Source organism: Aquarana catesbeiana, linkage group LG07 (assembly GCF_042186555.1).
Source record: "Aquarana catesbeiana isolate 2022-GZ linkage group LG07, ASM4218655v1, whole genome shotgun sequence".
NCBI lineage: Eukaryota > Metazoa > Chordata > Amphibia > Anura > Ranidae > Aquarana > Aquarana catesbeiana.
In genome coordinates this window covers 65665834-65687174 of record NC_133330.1, presented here as the reverse complement: position 1 = coordinate 65687174, position 21341 = coordinate 65665834, and the positions used below count along the sequence as shown (strand labels likewise).

Below are 21341 nucleotides of genomic sequence, written 5' to 3'. Positions count from 1 at the left end.
ACCTTCCCCAAATGTATGCATCAACTATACAGATAATATCATTTTAACCTGAATTTACACTATGTATTTTACTAAATAAAATAACCTCCAAACCCAAGAACACAAATTTAACATATTGCAGCTTGCCAGTCTTTATATGTAGTGGCTGCATTAGTTTCCTTTTTTCAGGCTTTTTTTTCCCTTTATTTTAAACTGGAGATCCTGCCAATAACTCAATTCCTGTCCTAAGGTGACAACCCTTGGACAAGACTAGAGAACCCCCCTCTCCTCTGTAATTTCTACTGAGGTATTCTGTTGTCTATAGAGATAAATAAGAAGAGTTATTCATTAGGGTTTCCATACACTTTAATAAGAGAACTGAACTTTTTGTTTCTAGTTTTGAAACTGAGTGGGAAGACCATCCACACCACACAGGTTCTTATTTTTTGAATCCCTTTATGAGTATCTTACTACAAGAGGCATGGCACAGCATACAAAGGGCTATTCCCTAGAAACATTTTGTTCCTCCTCAACTTCACCAGATTTATGTTAGGTGGCCAGTGTAGCTACAAATACCTCTCAGCCAAGCTATTCTGTAAACAAAAAAAGGACTGCAGCTAGTGTACCTTTAAGGAAAAGTCACTTTTTTAAAGCTCCATTAGGAAGCCTTTTATGAATCAGGCCACACGGGTCTTTCTCAGACATCACCAAGTGCTGTAAGCACAAAATTAGGGATCAGTGACCCTGAGTGCAACCCCACTGGGATTATCTATACATCAGACACAATGCATGTAACAATGTTTTCTTTGTCTGTAAATTCAGAATTATTAATCTTGGTAGATGTTTTCTTGAACGAGGCCAGTTCCTACAAGTCTCAACACGAAGGCTGCTGCACAAATTCCTTCAAACGCTTAATTTTCTAAAGGCAATACATTAATCATACACTGTAGCAATCTATTCTGTATATTTTTTCAGGTGCTGAATTCACACTCTCCTGAGCTATTAATGCGTGAGATGTGATCACATCCTAACATACGCTGTAACTGTAAAGAGATCGTATACTGGCAATTGAGCTGCACATGCACTGTGAGATCGTGATGGAGAGGGATAAAGGTTAAGTGATGTCTCATTAATTGTGTTATTCTATGCAGAAGTGCAAAAAAAAAAAAAAAATTACAGGAAAGATTTATATGAATTAAGGAAAAGCATTACTAACCACCCTATATTCTCACAGAGTGTATAATATATGCAATAAGCATAAGGTAAAATTTCAGCTAAATATTTATTTCAACAGCAGTTACACAAAATGGCTATTATTGGATGTTCTTCTCTGGTGCAAGAGTTTTTTGTTAGAGCCGTAACATGTGGTGTTGGAAGTGGTAACCTGGCCAAGTGTTCCATCCTGCTGGCAGTGCCAGTCTTGACTATGACTGAGCACTGGGGTGGTGATTCTCTGGACTACAGAATATAGGGTAATGTTTAGAGTAATTGAAGTAGCACTTTAAAGTAGAATCCCAGCTAAAGACTAACTAGTCTTAAAAATGCTCCTGTCCACTCCTAACACCTGTACTAACTAACCTGTGTAAAGAAAGATGTAAATACTTACCTATTTTCAGCCCGCTCTAGTCTGGTCATGTGGTCCAGCTCCCTTGTGTCAGCCATAAGCAGCTGCAGAGGAGAGGAGGGACCGCCGACAAAGGCTGCACCATAGGGAGCCTATTGGTCAGCTGTCACAGCCATTGTCGTGTGCTCTCTCCATTCCCCTGCTGCCACTGCTGGCTGCCACACAAATGATCAAGTCACCGGACTGAAAAGTGCTGAAAATAGGAATGTATACTGTATACATCTTTTTTACACAGGTTAGTTAGTATAGGTGTTAGGAGGGAAGAGAGAGCAATTTTAAGAATAGTAAGGCTTTAGCTGGAATTATATTTTAAAGAGCAACCCAGCATAAAATATTAATTCTAACTGTAATCATACTAAGCATTGTATAGACTATAACTCTTACTGGTATTTATTACCTCTCACGGAGCAATGCTTTTATTATCTTTTCTCTCCAGAAGAATGGAGCCATCAATTATCCAGCCTCAGCATCTACTTCTGGTACTGAGATGGCAGCTCAAAGAAGACACAATCATTTAAATAGTGGTGCCTATGTAGTTCTTAGCTGTGTTCACAAATGTCCAACTCTTGTATTTTGCTTGAAACGCACATCAAAGGCAGGTTAGCAAATTCCCACTTACCTCACCTGGCTTTGACCTGTACACACAGTCGGATTTTCCGACAGAAAAAGTGCGATCGGATTGTGTGTCGGAAATTCCGATCGTGTGTGGGTTCCATCGCACTTTTTCCATCGGAATTTCCGACACACAAAGTTTGAGAGCAGGCTATAAAATTTTCTGACAACAAAATCCGATCGGTTAAATTCTGATCGTGTGTACACAAATCCGACGCACAAAGTGCCACACATGCTCAGAATAAATTAAGAGCCGAAAGCTATTGGCTATTGCCCCGTTTATAGTCCCAACATACGTGTTTTACGTCACCACGTTCAGAACGATCTGATTTTCCGACAACTTTGTGCGACCGTGTGTATGAAAAACAAGTTTGAGCCAACAACCGTCGGAAAAAATCCATGGATTTTGTTGTCGGAATGTCCGATCAATGTCCGACCGTGTGTACAGGGCATTAGTGTACATGACAGTTTTGAGGCTGCGTTTGACATGCTTTGCATTTTTTCAAATACAACCTGATCTAATAGGATGCCTTTGCCTTAAACATTTTTATAGTGCTGATAATTTACTCAGCACTTTACATACTGAACATTCCCATCAGTTCTTGCTCTTAAAGAGGAGTTCCACCCAGGGGGGCCGTCAAAAAAAAAAAAAAATTAAAAGTCAGCAGCTACAAATACTGCAGCTGCTGACTTTTAATTGGACACTTACCTGTCCCTGGGTCCAGCGATGCGGGGGATCGAAGCCCCGCTCGTCCCCCCCTTCGCTTGTCGGCGCCGGCATTTTAACTGTGGGCGCCAGGCTGTGGCTTCACAGCCTGGCACCCACTGTGCATGCGCGAGCGGCGCCGCGCGCTGTGATTGGCCGCTCAATCACCTGGGACCTGTAATGGGTCCCAGATGATTGACAGGAGGGAGGGAGCAGAGCGGAGCCCTTCCTGTGCCTGGGAGGGAAGTGATGTCACCAGCCCAGGCAGAGGAACAGGCAGACTACGAGGGACCACCTAGCAACAGGCATTTAGAGGTAAGTAAAAAAAAAAAAATATCCAAATGTTTTTTTGTTTTTTTTTTAAGAATTTTTCCAGGTATTTTTGTTTTTTGGGTGGAACCCCACTTTAAGGAGTGCAGGAGGAAACAGGTTACAAGGAGAAAACCATACAAGCACAGGTTTACCAAAATTTAATATTAGGACCTACCAAATAAATCTGCACTGCATTGCTGTTGGTAAGTTTAAAGGAAAAGCAGATTAATGTAGTTCCTGGTTATTTTTCATTATTTAATTTTTAATAGAAAATACTGCTTCTACCTTAGTCTGCCAATTCTAGGGATGTGGACAGAGTAAGAAACACTTCTAGTAAGGCAGCTTGAATGTGAAGAAGAACCTACTACTCCTCTAACTGATGGGATGAGCTGGTAATCAGCTTGCAAATACATGAAAATAATTGTCAGGACGCTAACATCAGGGTGTTGCAATCAAAGTTGAAAACTTTCAAAGCAGAGACATCTGCTGGTGAATGTGAGAAATTGTACATTAAAAGAAACACATTCATTGTTCCACGAGATGCCAAGCAATCACACATGTGTATGGCAGATGAAAGGGGTGAGCTTACTCTAAAACTGGTAACGATAAAAAGCATATTGGGCAGGCTGATGCTACAGAATCTATAGAAACTACAAAGCACTTGGGGGGTAATTTATAAAAACTAGAAGAAAGGAGAACAGTGGTGTTGCCTGTAGCAAGCAGTCTGATTGCTGTAAAATTGTGGAAGGAAATGGTTTTTCCGGCACCTGTCATATACCAAAAATCTTTAATAAAGTATATTAAAATGTACCGTAAATGATACCATGTGCATTCTTATTACCTAATGGAAACCATATTTGAATTTCGACTGATTCATGCTAGCTCAACTGAAATTTGAGCAGTGCATGTACTAGGCAGCATCACTCCATTTGACAAAAATCATCTGCATGATCGACTTTTGACAACAGAACCTGTCGGAAAATTGTAGGCCCAACAGTGCCCACAATCCATTCAGATGCAGACACTCTTGGAGTATTCTGACAGCCAGTGGCTAAGATAGCCCGAGAGGGGAAATTCGTCTATCTATGCTTTTAGCGTTGATGGAAGAATCTGTAAGATTTCTTTCATTCATCCCACAGGCTGAAGTCTACAAGTGTATGGCCAGCTGAAAAAAAAAACATGCCAAGTAAAACTTACAACATTATCTTTCAGGAGCGGCACCTCATCCTTATGCTGGTGTAATGCCTGAACTCAGGGCAGAAAGTAAACACCGATTATTACAACTATATAATCATTTGTAAATCATTAAAATATTTTTTAAATGCAATTGGTGCTAGTACCTAAATTTTACTTGGTGTCAGCTTCCTGCAATCCCCTTTAAGGCCCAATTTGCACAACTTATGCATTGTGCTTATGTGCTTTTTTTTGCGTGCTGTCACACTACATGCATAGGGCAACCCCTCCATTTCAATAGACTGTCCTATGCACTACAAATGTGGCAAAGTAGCACACGCACCTTTTTGAGCTTTGCACATTTCTAACCGTGTGTTTTGACACGTTTGTGTATGTTTTTTTGCTTGAAAAATGTAAGTCTGATTCACACGCTGCTAAAGTGTGGATGCAGCCTAGGGCCTCATTCACACAGGCATTGAGTCCTGTACACCTTTAAAGGGTCCTTTTTGATGTGTCCCTAGCTGGCAGGTACTGTGTGCAGGTAACCCATTCAAGTCAATTGGAACACAGCCGCTTGTCCTAATGTGACAGGCGTGTGGGTGAGCAGCCCCCGAACACACACTGTCTGTATTTGGGGCACTCACCCGCACCCACTTGCCTGTCACATTAGGACAAGTGACTTTGTCTGTGCAGCCACTGCATCCTAATAGACTTGAATGGGCTGCCTGCACACAGTACCTGCTAGGGATGGAAAAAAAAACTCCTGTTCATAGTGTATGAGTCTCAGTGCTTTAAAAATGCCTAGCAGCATTAGGACTGGGAGAGAATGAGGCAGGACTGGGAGTCAATCAGGTGTGCGACATGCAAATACACTGACATGGTACATGTTGATAGGAGGGGAGAGAAGAGTGAGCAGGTGCCTGAAGAGTCATATCCTTCCACAATTGTGAACTTACCTTTTCGATTTTACACCCACTCATAATAACTGAGGGTGAGCTCAGGACATTAAGACAATGTGTAGTGTATAAAGTGAAAAAGCAGCCAAAGTATAGCCTTTATTTTGTAACATGTTTAAAAAGAATGGTAGCTAGAGGTTGATTGGTTGCTATGGACAACACCTCCAATTCTTCCTGACTCAGTTTTCATAACTGAATCTCTTGGTGAGTGAGCAACACAATACCTACAAGGATCTGTCAGAAGAGAAATTAGAAAGGTGCCATTGCTGACTTGTTTATGGTGGTGCATGTTCCAGGTACATCATATATATCCTTGTTTTAGTGCTTAGCATTCAACCAGTGAAGTCTTAAGCCTCATACACACGATCAGATTGTTGGCCAATAAAACCGTGGACTTTTGTCCGAAGGGTGAAGGCCCAAACTTGTCTTGCAAATTGTTTGCCAACAATCACGAACGTAGTGACGTACTACATGGTTTTTCAGCTCTTTAGCGCCACCCTTTGGGCTCCTTCTGCTAATTTCGTGCAAGTAGAAGTTTGGTGAGTGTTGATTTGCGCTTTTCATTTCATGCTTTTCATTTCACGCTTTTCATTTTGCGCTTTTCAGTTTGTTTCTGAACGGCCGTTCGTCAACCAGACGTGTTGCGGAATTGGAGGAAATAACGTGTTATTTATTATTGGCCTTGGAGTTATTGCTTTGACATTGTTTTTTGGATGAATAATGATTTGATTTGGTATATTTTCTATATTTTTGGATGCATAGAATGCACTTTTTGGTTAAGTTCTATTGGCAGATAGCATGTCTAATTTTATTTATTTTCTTTTTTTAATGCACAATAAAAAAAATTGTGTAGAATAATATTTGGCTATGTGTTTTACTTCAAATGACAGTTTGGGAGTAGGCAGTTACATTTAAAAAAATACAATGTAAAATTAAAAAGGGACACCAACATAGTTGTATCTTTGATCTTAAAAACTACGAGATAATGGTGTTTGCTTGCCCAAAAAAAATAAAATAATAATATTATTCTTGATATCACTAGAAAAAAAAAGCCATTGAAAATGTGTTTGCAATACCTCCATCAATATCACCAGCAAAGCAGCTTCATTATTATCTCATTAAAGAAGAAGAGAATTGTGCGCTGCATTTCTAGATTTCATAATTTGCCACGTCACGAATGTTAATTCTCCATTACGAACGCTAGTTTACAAGACCGACCGCTTCCGGCTCGTCCTTGCTTCCGAGCATGCATGTTTGGACTTTGGACTTTTGTCCGACGGACTTGTGTACACATGCTCGGAAAATCTGACAACAGACATTTGTTTGCAGAAAAATTTTAAAACCTGCCATCCAACATTTGTCCGCGGAAAATCTGACAACAACTGTCCGATGGAGCGTACACACGGTGTGTACAAGGCTTTAGGACACTTGACCTGCATACTTGTTCCAGGTTAGTGATTCACTAAGCAGTAAAGCAAAGATAAGGATGACAACCCTAAAAACTGCACCTTTGTGTCAACAAAATTCTCATATTTTTATCTTGACAGACTCCCGTTTAAAGGTAAATGTCACAAAGTGAGTGTCTGTGGACCAGAGAGAGGTGAGCGTAGAGTGAGTCATGCTCACAAGAAGTATTTTGAACCAATCAGAACCCTGCACAAATCCCGTTCACATGCCATTAAAATCTATAACTGTATTATTGCTACCATATTGTGCTGGTTTATCTCCTTTCATCTCTCCTTTAAAGCAGAAATAAAACAAGAGAAATGGATTAAAGTTTCCTTAATGTTTTATCTTAACATTGATGCTGGTTTCCTGATAGGACCTTTTGTTGATACAATGGAAATGGTTTCATACTTGTTGGTTGAACTAGATGGAAAATCTGAAACAGGCACACAGAAACAGAAATAGAAATAAACACACAGAAGACAGAAATAAAAATCTGACCAGATTCTAGCATGCTATTCTCAAAGAGAAAGGCACTTTTATTTCTGTCTGTTTCTGTTGGTCGGAGTTCTCCTCACTTCCTGTTTGGTAAATCATTGTCAGCAGGACAGGAAGTGAGGAGAAATTTCTATAAAAGTCTCTCTCTATCCAAAACTAAGAAAAAAAGTTTGGGCTGGACATATATATTAAAGGAGAAGTACAGCCAAAGCTTGTTTGGTTGTGCTTCTCCTGGGGATCACAAGAGTGCAGTTCGTTCTGCACTCCTGTGACTCCTTTTTAAGCAAACAGCAGGCTGAAGCCCGCTGTCGGCTGATGTCACAGAGTCGGTCCAGGCTGGGGCAAGATTGCAACAATAAAGTCAGGATCTGCCCACAACCCTGGACCGGCACTTGGCTCAGCCTCTCAGCAAGCTTCCACAGCCTAGCACTCCAGTGAGCGCGGGGGGGGGGGGGGGCAGAGCAGAGAGGCGGTGACTGACAGCCACCACCTCTCTGATGACGGAGCTCTGAGAACCGAGCGATCAGCGGTCTTTCATCGTTCGGTTCTTAGTCTTAGAGCCGGCAGGGGACGGACCGATGCTGCATCCATCTAGGTAAGTATAATTTTGAAAAAAAATTCTCTTTTAACTACTTCAGTCCCAGAAGGATTTGCCCCCTTAATGACCAGGCCATTTTTTGCTATACGGCACTGTGTCCCTTTAACTGACAGTGGTCGTGCGATGCTGTACCCAAACAAAATGAATGCCCTTTTTTTCCACAAATAGAGCTTTCTTTTGGTGGCATTTGATCACCTCTGCGTTTTTTATTTTTTGCGCTATAAACAAAAAAGAGCGACAATTTTGAAAATAAAAAAACAACAAATTTATTTATCAGTTTAGGCCAATATGTATTTTTCTACATATTTTTGGTAAAAAAAACACGCAATAAGCGTATATTGATTGGTTTGCGCAGAAGTTATAGCATCTACAAAATAGAGAATAGATTTATGGCATTTTTGTTGTTTTTATTTTTTTTACTAGTAATGGCGGTGATTTGCAGTTTTTAGCGGGACTGCAGCATTGCGGCGGACACATCGGACACTTTTGATGCTTTTTTGGGACCAGTGACATTTATACAGTGATTAGTGCTATAAAAATGCACTGATTACTATGTTAATGTCACTGTCAGGGAAGGGGTTAACACTGCTGCTATGGCTCTTAAAGGAGCCGACGTACAGGTACGGAGATTCACGCAGGGGAGCCAACCTGCCGCCGTAAATTTACGTGAGCCGGTCGGGAAGTGGTTAAAGTAGATGTAAAGCCTAACTAAACTGCATTCGATTTCCTAAAACGCTTTGGGTTGATTTACTAAAGAAAACTATACTGTTCATATGCAAGAAATTTTTCCTTTAGCTTAGTGAATGAGGTGAAAATCTGCTGACTTCCATCATCCAATCATATGTAATCAAAAATACTGGTTTTTACATTTTCTTTGCATGCGTTTGGGTTTTCAACCCACGTGTTTCAAACAATATTCACGCTTTTTTATTTCACTATTATCCATCCTTTTTTTAATCTGTGCTTCTGAATCTTCACTAGCTCCATTGCAGACATTTACTTGTCCACATGCACGTACTTTAGCATTGCTCTGAACCAGTTTTCTCATGGTGACAACAAGGGTCGTTCCTGAGCAAAGTTTGTCACTTAAGGCTCATTTATACTTGCTTTGCTCTCTGAAGGGCGATCTGTGTCCTATAACACTTAGCCCCCCCCTAACACTTAGTCTACCCCCAAAAGGGAGACATTAACATTTAATCCCCACCAACCCTCAAACCCTATTCTTATACACAATCACCTCCCCCTCTGTTAGTAGGACTATGTGCAGAAAGTATTCCGTTCACGTGCCAAGATCCTGGCATCAGAAGAAACTGCTTTGACCATGCATGACAGCACCACTATCACCTTCTGTGCTCTGGTTCACAGATCAGAAAATTTAAATAGCTCTACCCGTAGTCTCCAGCTCTTGAGGAAGTAATGCACATGACCCAAAAGCTGAAGACAAACAGAGCATGTCCAACATGTACAGTAGTTACCACCAGGAGAGTCAGATGCCATCTCTATTCTAGATGCTTGTTTAAGGTTTCTAGATGTTTTCTACCTTCTACAGCTGACTGACCTTAGGCATTTCAACAGTGTGTACATCATGGCTGTAAACAAGGTACTTGGCAGCTATATCTGTGATGAAGTCAGAATCACATATGTTGGGTATGTTCAAGGTTTGTTGTTCTTTCCTATCTATGTAGACCTGTAAAGAAAGCTTTAACAGTTAGGCGTGAATTCCCAGACTTTTCATTGTGATGGGAACATCTGCTTTTTAAACCAAGTGCTGAGAAATCCAGAAAACAATACTTCTCCCCATGTTGTGGCCACTTGAACTGTTCTAAAATAGCTCCATCACAGTTCACCATCTACTTGTTTGTTCATCCTAGGTGCTCAAAATAATTTTTTTGGTCTTGCTCCATTATCATACAGCTTTAAATTAAAAAAAAAAGTCTAGAATCATAACAATCCTGTAATTGAGGAATTTGGAAATCAATTATTAAACGTCAAAAAAAGAAAAAGAATCAAATAATTCCTAGTATTAGACAAAAGATGTAGTTGTGTTAATTTTGGCCTTGGACAGACAGATTTTGAATGAGATCCCTTATTCGTGAACACTGTTTACTACCCAAATCTACTGTAAATTTCTGCTATATCAGAGGAAACAGGTTTTTAATTTCCAAATATTAGACTTTCTTTAAAGAGACGTCAATTTCCCCACTCGGGGCAAAGTTACAATTTTCTCTGCTAGGGAAAAAAAAACCCTTGATACACACTTTTACCCTACTCTGTTGTCAGTGTCAAGAACACTGAGGACAAACCCTGTGTATGCTCTGTGTTGGACGATGTCAGATCTTACACAAGGGGTAGGGTAGTTTGGTATTTTCATCTATCTGACCTTTTTGTCTACTTCTTATTATCTCCTCATGTGTCTCTCCCACCCTTCTATCCTCACTTTCCCTGCCAGCACCACTCTATTCACGCCACAATGCTGTCTTTCTGGACAGAGACCTCACCTGCTATTGGCTGGACAAGTGGTCTGCACAAGGCCCATAGGCTTCTCTGGGGGTGTAGGCAATGTGGGCATTTCTAGATCTAGAAGGTGGTGCAGCTGTTGCCCAGCAATGGCAGAAATAAAATTTAATTACATGGCATTACATGTGCACTGTTCTGTCCAGGAATACTGTGAGCCCAAGCTGGCTAAACGACTCACCCCCCATAGGGTGTGAAGGAAGTAGCTTGGATGAAGTTGGGTGTAATTTCACTCGGAAATGGACCAGCTCTGGATTTGCATCGGAAAAGAGGTGAGTATTGCAGAAAAAGCAGATTTTTTTTTATATTTCAACCAATGTTGGGCTAATTTAGGGATCTTCAAACTACGGTCCTCCAGCTGTTGCAGAACTACATGTCCCATGAGGCACTGTACAACTCTGACATTCACAGACATGACTAGGCATGATGGGAACTGAAGTTCCTGAACAACTGAAGGACCATAGTTTGGAGACCCCTGGGCTAATTACTTTTATAATTCAAGAACAAATGTGGAGTTGGGCTTTATGTAAGAAGTTCCACGTGATATGTAAGAAGAAAATATGACGGCCACACCTGTCATATAGATGTTCAGATACTAACAGAAAAGGTTTTTAACCATTAACTCATATAGATAAGACTATTTACAGGAGGCATGACGAAGCCAAAAGAAACAGTAGGACAGATTGAATAGAATAGTTCTTCAATGGTTTTCTGCAGGCAATACCAACTTAATTTCAGAAAGAGATTATAGCACTTTGGTGATCAAAAAAAAAAAAAGAAAAGTAGGAAGATTTGTATAAAAATTTGAAAGAAGAAAAGAAAAATTCGAAAGATTTAATTTGCTTTTAACATTTGATTTGATTTCTAATATGAACTGTTAGTAATCCATTCATCTGAGAAAAAATTTCTATCCTCCACCTTTGAATTTTCGCATCACTGCGGTTGAAAATGAAAGTCGATTTGACCCCACTAATGATTAGAACAATAAACAAACTTTCTTAGAACATTATTTTCCTAAGAATTTTCATTCAAAATTTTACCCACTATGGCCAGCTTTATAGTAATAATTGCAATTTACTACATCATATCCCAGAGAACGGGACTACTTGTTGGCATTTTCTGATGTTTTCAGTTAAAAAATTGTGAAAGGAATCATAGCTTTTATCAACTAGAGAACAACTGAGGTAGCGTTCAATTTAGATATTTAAAACTGCTGAGAGCCACAAGAAAAGAGTGAGAGGACCACAGACACGTTTGACAAGACAAATTTCCATCAATCTTATCGCTTTCACAAAACTGTATAATAAGTATAAAAAGCAAATTTACATCTTTTGGCGTTGTGGTGAGATACTGCACATGTGTTAACGTGCATTGAGTTAAAGTACCCCAATTGCCAACTACTATACTAGTGCGTTGAGGTGCCATGTAAAATGACTTTGAGACAGACTTTCCTCTGACATGGGATACTGAGACCTGGCATGACCTCTCACGTTTCCTTCATTCCCTACTTCCCGGGATGGGGGGTATCCCTTGAGAAACCTTTTTTTTTCTCTTTGTTCCTACCCGGCTCCACTTCCTTTTCCCTGCCAATTACCCTATTACATTTTTCTACCTTGTTCCACTTCATACCTAATACGTTTATATATATAAAAAAGGAATCCCATTTCTGCAGTATCATCTTTTGGAGCCTTCCCCTCTGTCTAGCAACACATAAGCATGTTCTTGTAGAACATATTCCACACGGCTCAGTTTGGCATTTTGATGCTATTACCTATACTTTTTGCTATTACTATGTTTTAATTTTCCCCATCTGCAAGTGGAAATACCAACAAATTCTGAGCACCAACCTTAAACTGCGCATTTAAATAAAAAAATACTGTGAGGCATATTTGTAAATGAGTCCTATAGGATGTCAAGAAATAGTTCCCATGTATACATACAATAACAATGTCCAGCATAAAAAAACGGAAGCATACCTGCTGTTTTAATTGGTGAACTAGTCTGTCCTTTTCTCTCTTTAGTGCCATGACTTCCTCCTGGGTTTTCTTCTTCTTTGAGGCAGATAGTTCCAGCAAGGCAATGTTAGCATCCTTCTCACTGATTGCAGCCAGCAGAGCCTGTTGCCTGTAAATAAACAATTCCAGTGATTAGCATGTGCTAATGCTAGCCACACACATACATTTCCAGGCTGAACATAAAAAATCGAATAGATGACTCCAACATGGATTGAGTATTCTCCCTTGTAGGCTATAGTATTCAGACAGCTGTAGAGCCTGCCACTGTATGAACACCCGAACAGTGACTGTATCTGATAGGATATAACCACTGTTCAGCCAACAATTTTCCACCTTGCTCCTTCCATTTTTCAATGGTTCTGACCGGGGGCACCCACTGCTCAGATTTCTGCCAATTCCTGCTGAGCCGTGCCATGTATAGCCCAGCTTATTACCCAATGATAACCTTTCTTCGAAGTTCAACTGCAGCCAAAACTTAGTTTTTGGGGTTTTTTTGGATAGAGCAGAGAAGGATTAGAGCCTCTGTGGGGATTGTATAGCTGTCCATGTCGCTGTTAGGCCCCTTTCACACTTATATGACTTCAAAGTTGCGCGATTTTAACGTGATTTTGTGGCTGCTATTTTGCAGCGATTTTGCCACGATTTGGGAGCAGTACTACTTTGTACGACTTTGCCACAACTTTGACATTAACCATTCTCAACTTGGGCTTACAAAGTAGTGCTGAAACCGTGTCTATATTATTTAGGTACGATTTGCATGCTACTTGAGGGTTTAACTTTGAGATCTATGGAGTACAAATGTATGGAAGTTGGACCAAAGTAGTGCAGGGACTACTTTGAAGTCGGCACGACTTAAAGTCGTGCCAGCATGAATGGTAGTCATTGAAAATCATGGAGAATGACTTGTCATACGATTTTGCAGTACAAAATCGTGGGACAAGTCGTATAAGTGTGAAAGGGGCCTTAGAGAGATTCCCCTTCGATTTCCATTAGGACATTTAGTGATGGGAAAACACACCAATAGAGACACAATAAAAAACACATTTTTAGTAGGGTGAGGTAGGGTTAGAACTTTTGACAATGTTTTTCTTTCATGCTGAGTGCTCCTTCCCATCAGTGTTGCCAACTGTCAGTATTTATAGTGGCAGCCAGTAAAAAAACAGGCACCTTTCTCCTGCCAATGACAGAAAAAGTTCTGGTCCGGACTATCCGATTGCCTGCTACAGTGTGTTTCAGATGGCGGGTCTGGCGGAGACAGTGCCTGAGCGTGTTGTTTGATCTCATGGTGCAAGGGAGCCGAGTGGGGAGGCCGGAGCCTTATGTGCTGGTCTGCGGGATGGAAACAAGACAAGTCGGGAGCGGGACTGTCAGTGCTGTTTGGACTGAAGGGACCACCTGACATGGAGAGAGACTGTCACTGTGACTCAGGAGGGGATGCGTCGTGTCATTTAGGTATCATTATCATCTATGCTGCTGCAGTTCTGTCCCTGAGCTACTTACTTACTATATCGAAAATAAAATAATACATTTTTTTTGCCTTAATATCTACCTTAAATCACATTGCTAATTACATATTGTACTTGTTTGTAGCCTAAATACTGAAATTTGCACTTAAAACTGTAATATTTTTAATTTTGGAAATGCCAGTAAAAACATGGCTGTACCAGTAAATTTTGGGTGTCGTGTCAGTACATTTCAATCTGGTAGGTTGGCAACACTGCTTCCCATGTCTATGGTGACCACACACCCACCCCCCACCCCCATTTCTTGTATGGGTGCCACACAGACAGGAAGTGAAGAGAAATCCCCCCCCCCCCCCCCCCAGTATGCTCACAGCTAAAAATAAAAGCCTCATAAATTTTGTCAATCTATGAAAAACAGGAAAAAATATTTTTGGCTAGAGTTAGGCTTTTTTTAGGTTATGAATAAGTGTTGCCTATAAACCACCCACAGGCTTCTTATAGCTCTCATGGATGGTGTTGGTGGAATCTTTACACTGCTGCGTTCTCTCCTTGGTAAAATAGATGAAGATAAAATAAATTGTAGCGCTAAAACACACATGTATTAATAGTGAATATAAAGTTCAAAGTGCATGTAGACGGAATGTCCCAAGAAAAAAGGGAATATATAATCCAAAAAGGACAACAGTCCGCAGTGAGGATAAATAATCTGTGTATCGATCCTGTCTGCTTCCCAACCGTCAACTTGTATATCATCAAGTACAGTACAGAGGCACAGACAAACACAGAAGGATTACTTCAGAATAACAAAAGAACTGAGAAACCACTTTACTTTCTGGAATCCATTTTGGCTCTGCTTCGGTGGATAGAGGGGATGTCCCGGCCCTGTAGAGGCTCTACCCTTGCCTCCAACACTTCACTACTTTGCCCAGGGTGGCATCAAGCTCCATTGATTCTATGCTTATGGCAGTAGAATCCAACCTCTCTGGTAAGCGTATTCCATCTATTCGCTAAAGTTGATGATATACAAGTTGATGGTTGGGAAGCAGACAGGATCGATACACAGATTATTTATCCTCACTGCGGACTGTTGTCCTTTTTGGATTATATATTCTCTTTTTTCTTGGGACATTACGTCTACATGCACTTTGAACTTTATATTCACTATTAATACATGTGTGTTTTAGCGCTACAATTTATTTTATATTCGTTACCTTTTTGTCACATGGTTTGTAGCAGCTGGTTTTTGTTTATTTGGGTAGCGCATTAATCATTTCTTTTTTTCACTAAAATAGATGAAGCCCAGCACAGTGGGTTGACCTAGAAACTTAAAGCACTTGTTACCCCAACACTTCATATTCCTAATATGTGCCTGCTGTACTATGAACTTGTATGGAAAAGTATCTTGCTCTCTTTGTATTGCTTCCTTTGTGGGAAATCCCTGGTGTTCCTGCTAGTTCCCCCGATTTCCTATTAAAAACTGACCATACAAAGCAGGAGAGCACACTGTGGTCAGTTCTCTAGCTATGCTTGAAACTCAGCCTACTCTTCTCCAATATTTAGACTTCTCCTAACACTGCACAGCCATTCACTGGGAAGGTCAGTGTGCTGTTGCTTCTCCTCCCCCAGCTCTTATGTGATCACTTATAATAATGGGGAAAATGTATTTATAATGTTTTTTTATATCTGTACAATAATGTTTTGCCTTTCATTTCTATTTTAAACTGAATGGGTTGTTTTACAAGGTGATTGTTTAAATCACTTTAAGTGTAGAGAATATGCCACTAACGTTATTGTGAAATATATAAAGCAGGTTGGTGATTCGACTCCTTAGCATGCGTCGTAAAGCTGAAAGTCTATATCTGGCCTTGCTTTGGATAGGATTGAAAAATTAGTTATGAGTTCTTCAATATTTGTGACCCCACAGGGAAGTTTTTTTCTTACTTCCTGTTCTTTTGACACTCATACAAGAAATCGGGTCAGGCACTGGGAAAGGAAGGCACACACAGCAATAAAACCAATTTTAGGAATTTTAACCCTTCCCCAGGCTACTAAAAATCTTTTTTTTCTGTACCCCTGTTGGAGAGATTTCCTTACAGGAAGTGAAGGACAGTCTCCCCATCAGGGACATAGAGCCAATAAAAACCTCACACAGACTTTACCCCTTCCTTGCCACATCTAAAGAAAATAAAGTTTTGAATGTGCTGGGATTTAAATATTCCTCTGGGGTTTAAAGGGTTGAGGTCCCCAATTGCTCGCAGCTTGTTATCTACATTCCATTAGCTGCATAACATACAGACGTGAGCCACACATAGTAAAAAATAAACTTTACAATTAATGTTAGTTAATAATAAGTTAAGTGATTTAATAAGACTTTCTGCTAATAAAAATGCATAGTGCAGCACATGTTCAAGCAAGCAGGTATTAAGCACGCACTAAGAAGCTGCCACATGCAACTTCAAAAGACACTGAATTGTACATGTAACTAAATATTCATTCGCAGAATTTACCTGCGCAACAATTTTTTTCATTTTTGGTCTTGAACATAATGAAAATATAAAAACTAGACAAATTGTATATAATCAAATATGTATAGGAGCACAAATGCTTTACAGCTCATGTAGTGTATATCAAGTTCATCCATTTTTTTTTTTTTTTAACAGAAAACATACATTTTTTTACTTAATTAAGTAAAAAGGGTTTAACCCTCTCTGGGGTTTTATCCGTCATGTACAAGCTCAGCGTATTTCCCCTAGTTTCCTGTTATTTGTTGACGGTACTACCGGTTAAAGAGAATTTCCTACACAAAGACACAGACAGCAATAAAGTCCTGATAAAGGATTTAACCCTTTCTCACTCCCTGAAGCAAATTGGACCATGCTTTAGAGCAGGGATATGCAATTAGCGGACCTCCAGCTGTTGCAAAACTACAAGTCCCATCATGCCTCTGCCTCCGGGTGTCATGCTTGTGGCTGTCAGAGTCTTGCTATGCCTCATGGGACTTGTGGTTCTGCAACAGCTGGAGGTCCGCTAATTGCATATCCCTGCTTTAGAGGGATTTTTTTGCCTTCCCCTGGATCAACTGTGGATATAGGTTCCTGTATATGGAGGTTTTCTATTTATTTATTCTATTTTTTTTTTGGTTACACTAAAAAATAAAGAGATTAAAAAATTGTTTACACGTTTAATTTAACAACAGGATGTGAGTGGGACAGTGACCAAGCTGTATTGCTAATTTCAAAGGAGAAAAGTAAGGTCGCTGGTAGGGCAGAATTACAAATATTAGGCAGGTAATTCACATACTGTACACATTACACATATCTCTGTATATATATATATATATATATATATATATATACAGTGGGGACGGAAAGTATTCAGACCCCCTTAAATTTTTCACTCTTTATTATATTGCAGCCATTTGCTAAAATCATTTAAGTTCATTTTTTTCCTCATTAATCTACACACTGCACCCCATATTGACAGAAAAACACAGAATTGTTGACATTTTTGCAGATTTATTAAAAAAGAAAAACTGAAATATCACATGGTCCTAAGTATTCAGACCCTTTGCTGTGACACTCATATATTTAACTCAGGTGCTGTCCATTTCTTCTGATCATCCTTGAGATGGTTCTACACCTTCATTTGAGTCCAGCTGTGTTTGATTATACTGATTGGACTTGATTAGGAAAGCCACACACCTGTCTATATAAGACCTTACAGCTCACAGTGCATGTCAGAGCAAATGAAAATCATGAGGTCAAAGGAACTGCCTGAAGAGCTCAGAGACAGAATTGTGGCAAGGCACAGATCTAGCCAAGGTTACAAAAAAATTTCTGCTGCACTTAAGGTTCCTAAGAGCATAGTGGCCTCCATAATCCTTAAATGGAAGACGTTTGGGACGACCAGAACCCTTCCTGGAGCTGGCTGTCCGGCCAAACTGAGCTATCGGGGGAGAAGAGCCTTGGTGAGAGAGGTAAAGAAGAATCCAAAGATCACCGTGGCTGAGCTCCAGAGATGCAGTCGGGAGATGGGAAAAAGTTGTAGAAAGTCAACCATCACTGCAGCCCTCCACCAGTCGGGGCTTTATGGCAGAGTGGCCCGACGGAAGCCTCTCCTCAGTGCAAGACACATGAAAGCCTGCATGGAGTTTGCTAAAAAAAACACCTGAAGGACTCCAAGATGGTAAGAAATAAGATTCTCTGGTCTGATGAGACCAAGATAGAAACTTTTTGGCCTTAATTCTAAGCGGTATGTGTGAAGAAAACCAGGCACTGCTCATCACCTGTCCAATACAGTCTCAACAGTGAAGCATGGTGATGACAGCATCATGCTGTGGGGGTGTTTTTCAGCTGCAGGGACAGGACGACTGGTTGTAATCGAGGGAAAGATGAATGCGGCCAAGTACAGGGATATCCTGAACAAAAACCTTCTCCAGTGTGCTCAGGACCTCAGACTGGGCCGAAGGTTTACCTTCCAACAAGACAATGACCCTAAGCACACAGCTAAAATAATGAAGGAGTGGCTTCACAACAACTCCGTGACTGTTCTTGAATGGCCCAGCCAGAGCCCTGACTTAAACCCAATTGAGCATCTCTGGAGAGACCTAAAAATGGCTGTCCACCAACGTTTACCATCCAACCTGACAGAACTGGAGAGGATCTGCAAGGAGGAATGGCAGAGGATCCCCAAATCCAGGTGTGAAAAACTTGTTGCATCTTTCCCAAAAAGACTCATGGCTGTATTAGATCAAAAGGGTGCTTCTACTAAATACTGAGCAAAGGGTCTGAATACTTAGGACCATGTGATATTTCAGTTTATCTTTTTTAATAAATCTGCAAAAATTTCAACAATTCTGTGTTTTTCTGTCACTATGGGGTGCTGTGTGTACATTACTGAGGAAAAAAAAGAACTTAAATGATTTTAGCAAATGGCTGCAATATAACAAAGAGTGAAAAATTTAAGGGGGTCTGAATACTTTCCGTCCCCACTGTATATATATATATATATATATATATTAGCTTTACATTATTTTTCAATATGACTATCAAACTCTCAACTTTTTGAGATGGGAACGAGGGACACCACCTATTAGCAAAAGTATATAGCCACAGGACACGCCCCTGCCACGCCCACTTAAAGGAGAACTATACAAAAAAATGATTAGTTAAACCCACAAGCACTTTTTTTTGCCACTACTATTACTTTATACTGGCTTTTAAAACTTACAAATACAGCATTTTAGAAATCGGATGAAAGGGTTAGCATTGGGAAACACTTTTTGAATAAAGACAGGTCTGTTTTTCAATTACTAATAAAAAATTCTGAAGTACACATTATTGCAGCACTCATCTAGGAACAAATCAAAATAAAAACCTTTTTATTGCTGAAAATATATCTTAAGCAAATTTTTGGGTAGTTTAAAGAAAAACAACTAATTGTTAGGTGCTAGCGTGTTTTTGGCCAAGCTGTCAAATTACCACCTGAACTAGTAACATCTTGTCTGGGAGAAAAGGCAACACATAATTATGTTTTTTGTCCTGATCAAAGGAGCCCTATTGTGTAATGAAAATCTTATTCATAATTATACCCTGTTTTAACTTTATAACCACAATTAAAAGAGAAGTTAATCCATATTGCTGGGACAAATTCAATTCCCCTTTAAGCCAGTTCACCTAAGAAGGAAGGTCATGATGAGATCTATATATTTTTTTGTGCACTTATTAGAGGGGTTTAAAAAAATGTAATAAAACTGGACCCAGGCAGGCTGTAGACATTTATGGGTAGGAACATGGAGAAGCTACAACCCTCTGTAACCAAAAGTAGAACCATTAAGTACAGTATTTGTCTAAGCAAAATAATTAAAAAAAAAAAAAGAAAAAGAAAGAGAAAAAATCCTCAATACATGCCTATTTCTCAATGTTTTGTTTCCTTATAGGGGAAGTACGGCCCAAGCTCGTTGGGCTGTACTTCTGTGGATCACAGGATTGCAGTTTGTTCTGCACTCCTGACATGTTTTCAGCAGACAGCGGGCTGATGTCAGCTGACATTACAGAGACATCAATAAAGTCGGGATCTGCCCACAACCCTGGATCGGTACCTGGCTCAGCTTCTCAGCGAGCCACTGAGAGCCTCAGCCAGCCACTCCCACCCCCTCCACAGCCCAGCGCTCCAGTGAGCGCAGGGGGGGCTGGGGGGTGCAAAGCAGAGATCAGCTCTCTGCTCACGGAGCTCTGAGGACTGAGCAATCAACGGTCTTTGATTGCTCAGTTCTTAGTCTTTATTGCTGGTAGGGGACAGATGCAGCATTGTACCGATGCTGCATCCACCTAGGTAAGTTTGATTTTGAAAAAAAACAAACAAACTTCTCTTTTAAATAAAATGTGCAGAAAAATATCTGTTGACTCTGCCAGAAAACCAGTGAGCTCCTAACTTTCTATGATCTAACCGCTGAAAGATCTTTCTCATAAATTATCTTCTAATAAACTTGAATTCTTGGGTGAGGAAAGACAGGCATTCTCCGGTGCCAGATTATATCAGGGGAAAACAATAACATCGGAGACCTCCATTTGAGCAGTATGACCTTGGGGGTGCAAAATAATAACAACCCTATCAGTGTTCTCATCCCTCTGGACATGGCCTGTAGGTGGACCAGACCAAGTGAGAATAAATATTTAAAAATTACTTTTAAAGTCACATCATGAAACTTTTGTGAGATCCTACAAGCGCAAAGTACAGGTTTGTTTTAACATCACATTGGCGTAGTACTGTTCTTCTATATACCATAGACAGCATATATAACCTCTATACGGCATATAGTAAAGCTCATATATAGAGATGTAAATTTTTGAAGTGGTGCCTGAAGCTCCAATAAAACACATCACAGCATAGAAAAATATACATCTTGCGTTAAATGCTTTTATTACGACATTTCAAATGCTCCTATATTTAATTGTAAACAGTTCAAAAAGGCTGCATGACAATGATAAAAAGTTCCTATCAGATGAAATGTAAATATTTAAGGTTAGTACTTTGGGGAAGAAAAAGAAAACAGCCTGTCTGGGCTACTCGAAAATTAAAGGATGAGGATTAATTTAAAATAAACACTCAAATTTTTCCGTGAATGGACATGAGCCATCATTTATTACTATTGTTATTTTAACGTACAGATTCATACTGTAACTCCATGAATCTACAGAATACACAGAAGTAAACAAAGGAGATACCACATACAGAGAATGTCAGGTGTCACGGGCATGGCCAGAGCGGAGGCTGTTGGAGAGGACTGTGTGCAAGCCTGTTGCCCACCGATTATGGGCCCTAGCATTTGAGGTGAATGAGAAATCCAGTCTGAACTGTATTAATCGGACTCAGTCATGTATATATTGTATGGGGACTCCTTACTGTATATTCCACGGACAGGAGATGGTGAACCTCTATCCACA

The 21341-nt window shown here is 40.0% G+C and overlaps 1 protein-coding gene across 11 annotated transcripts in view; it reads right to left on the bottom strand.

Moving 5' to 3' along the window:
* ERC2 (ELKS/RAB6-interacting/CAST family member 2) overlaps positions 1-21341 on the bottom strand; it is a 1404232-nt gene that overhangs the window by 440058 nt on the left and 942833 nt on the right. For all 11 annotated transcript variants that reach the window (XM_073592266.1, XM_073592270.1, XM_073592273.1 and 8 more), the window contains one exon: positions 12395-12542. In XM_073592266.1, the coding sequence (XP_073448367.1) occupies positions 12395-12542 (148 nt within the window). The remainder of the gene's footprint in view (positions 1-12394; positions 12543-21341) is intronic.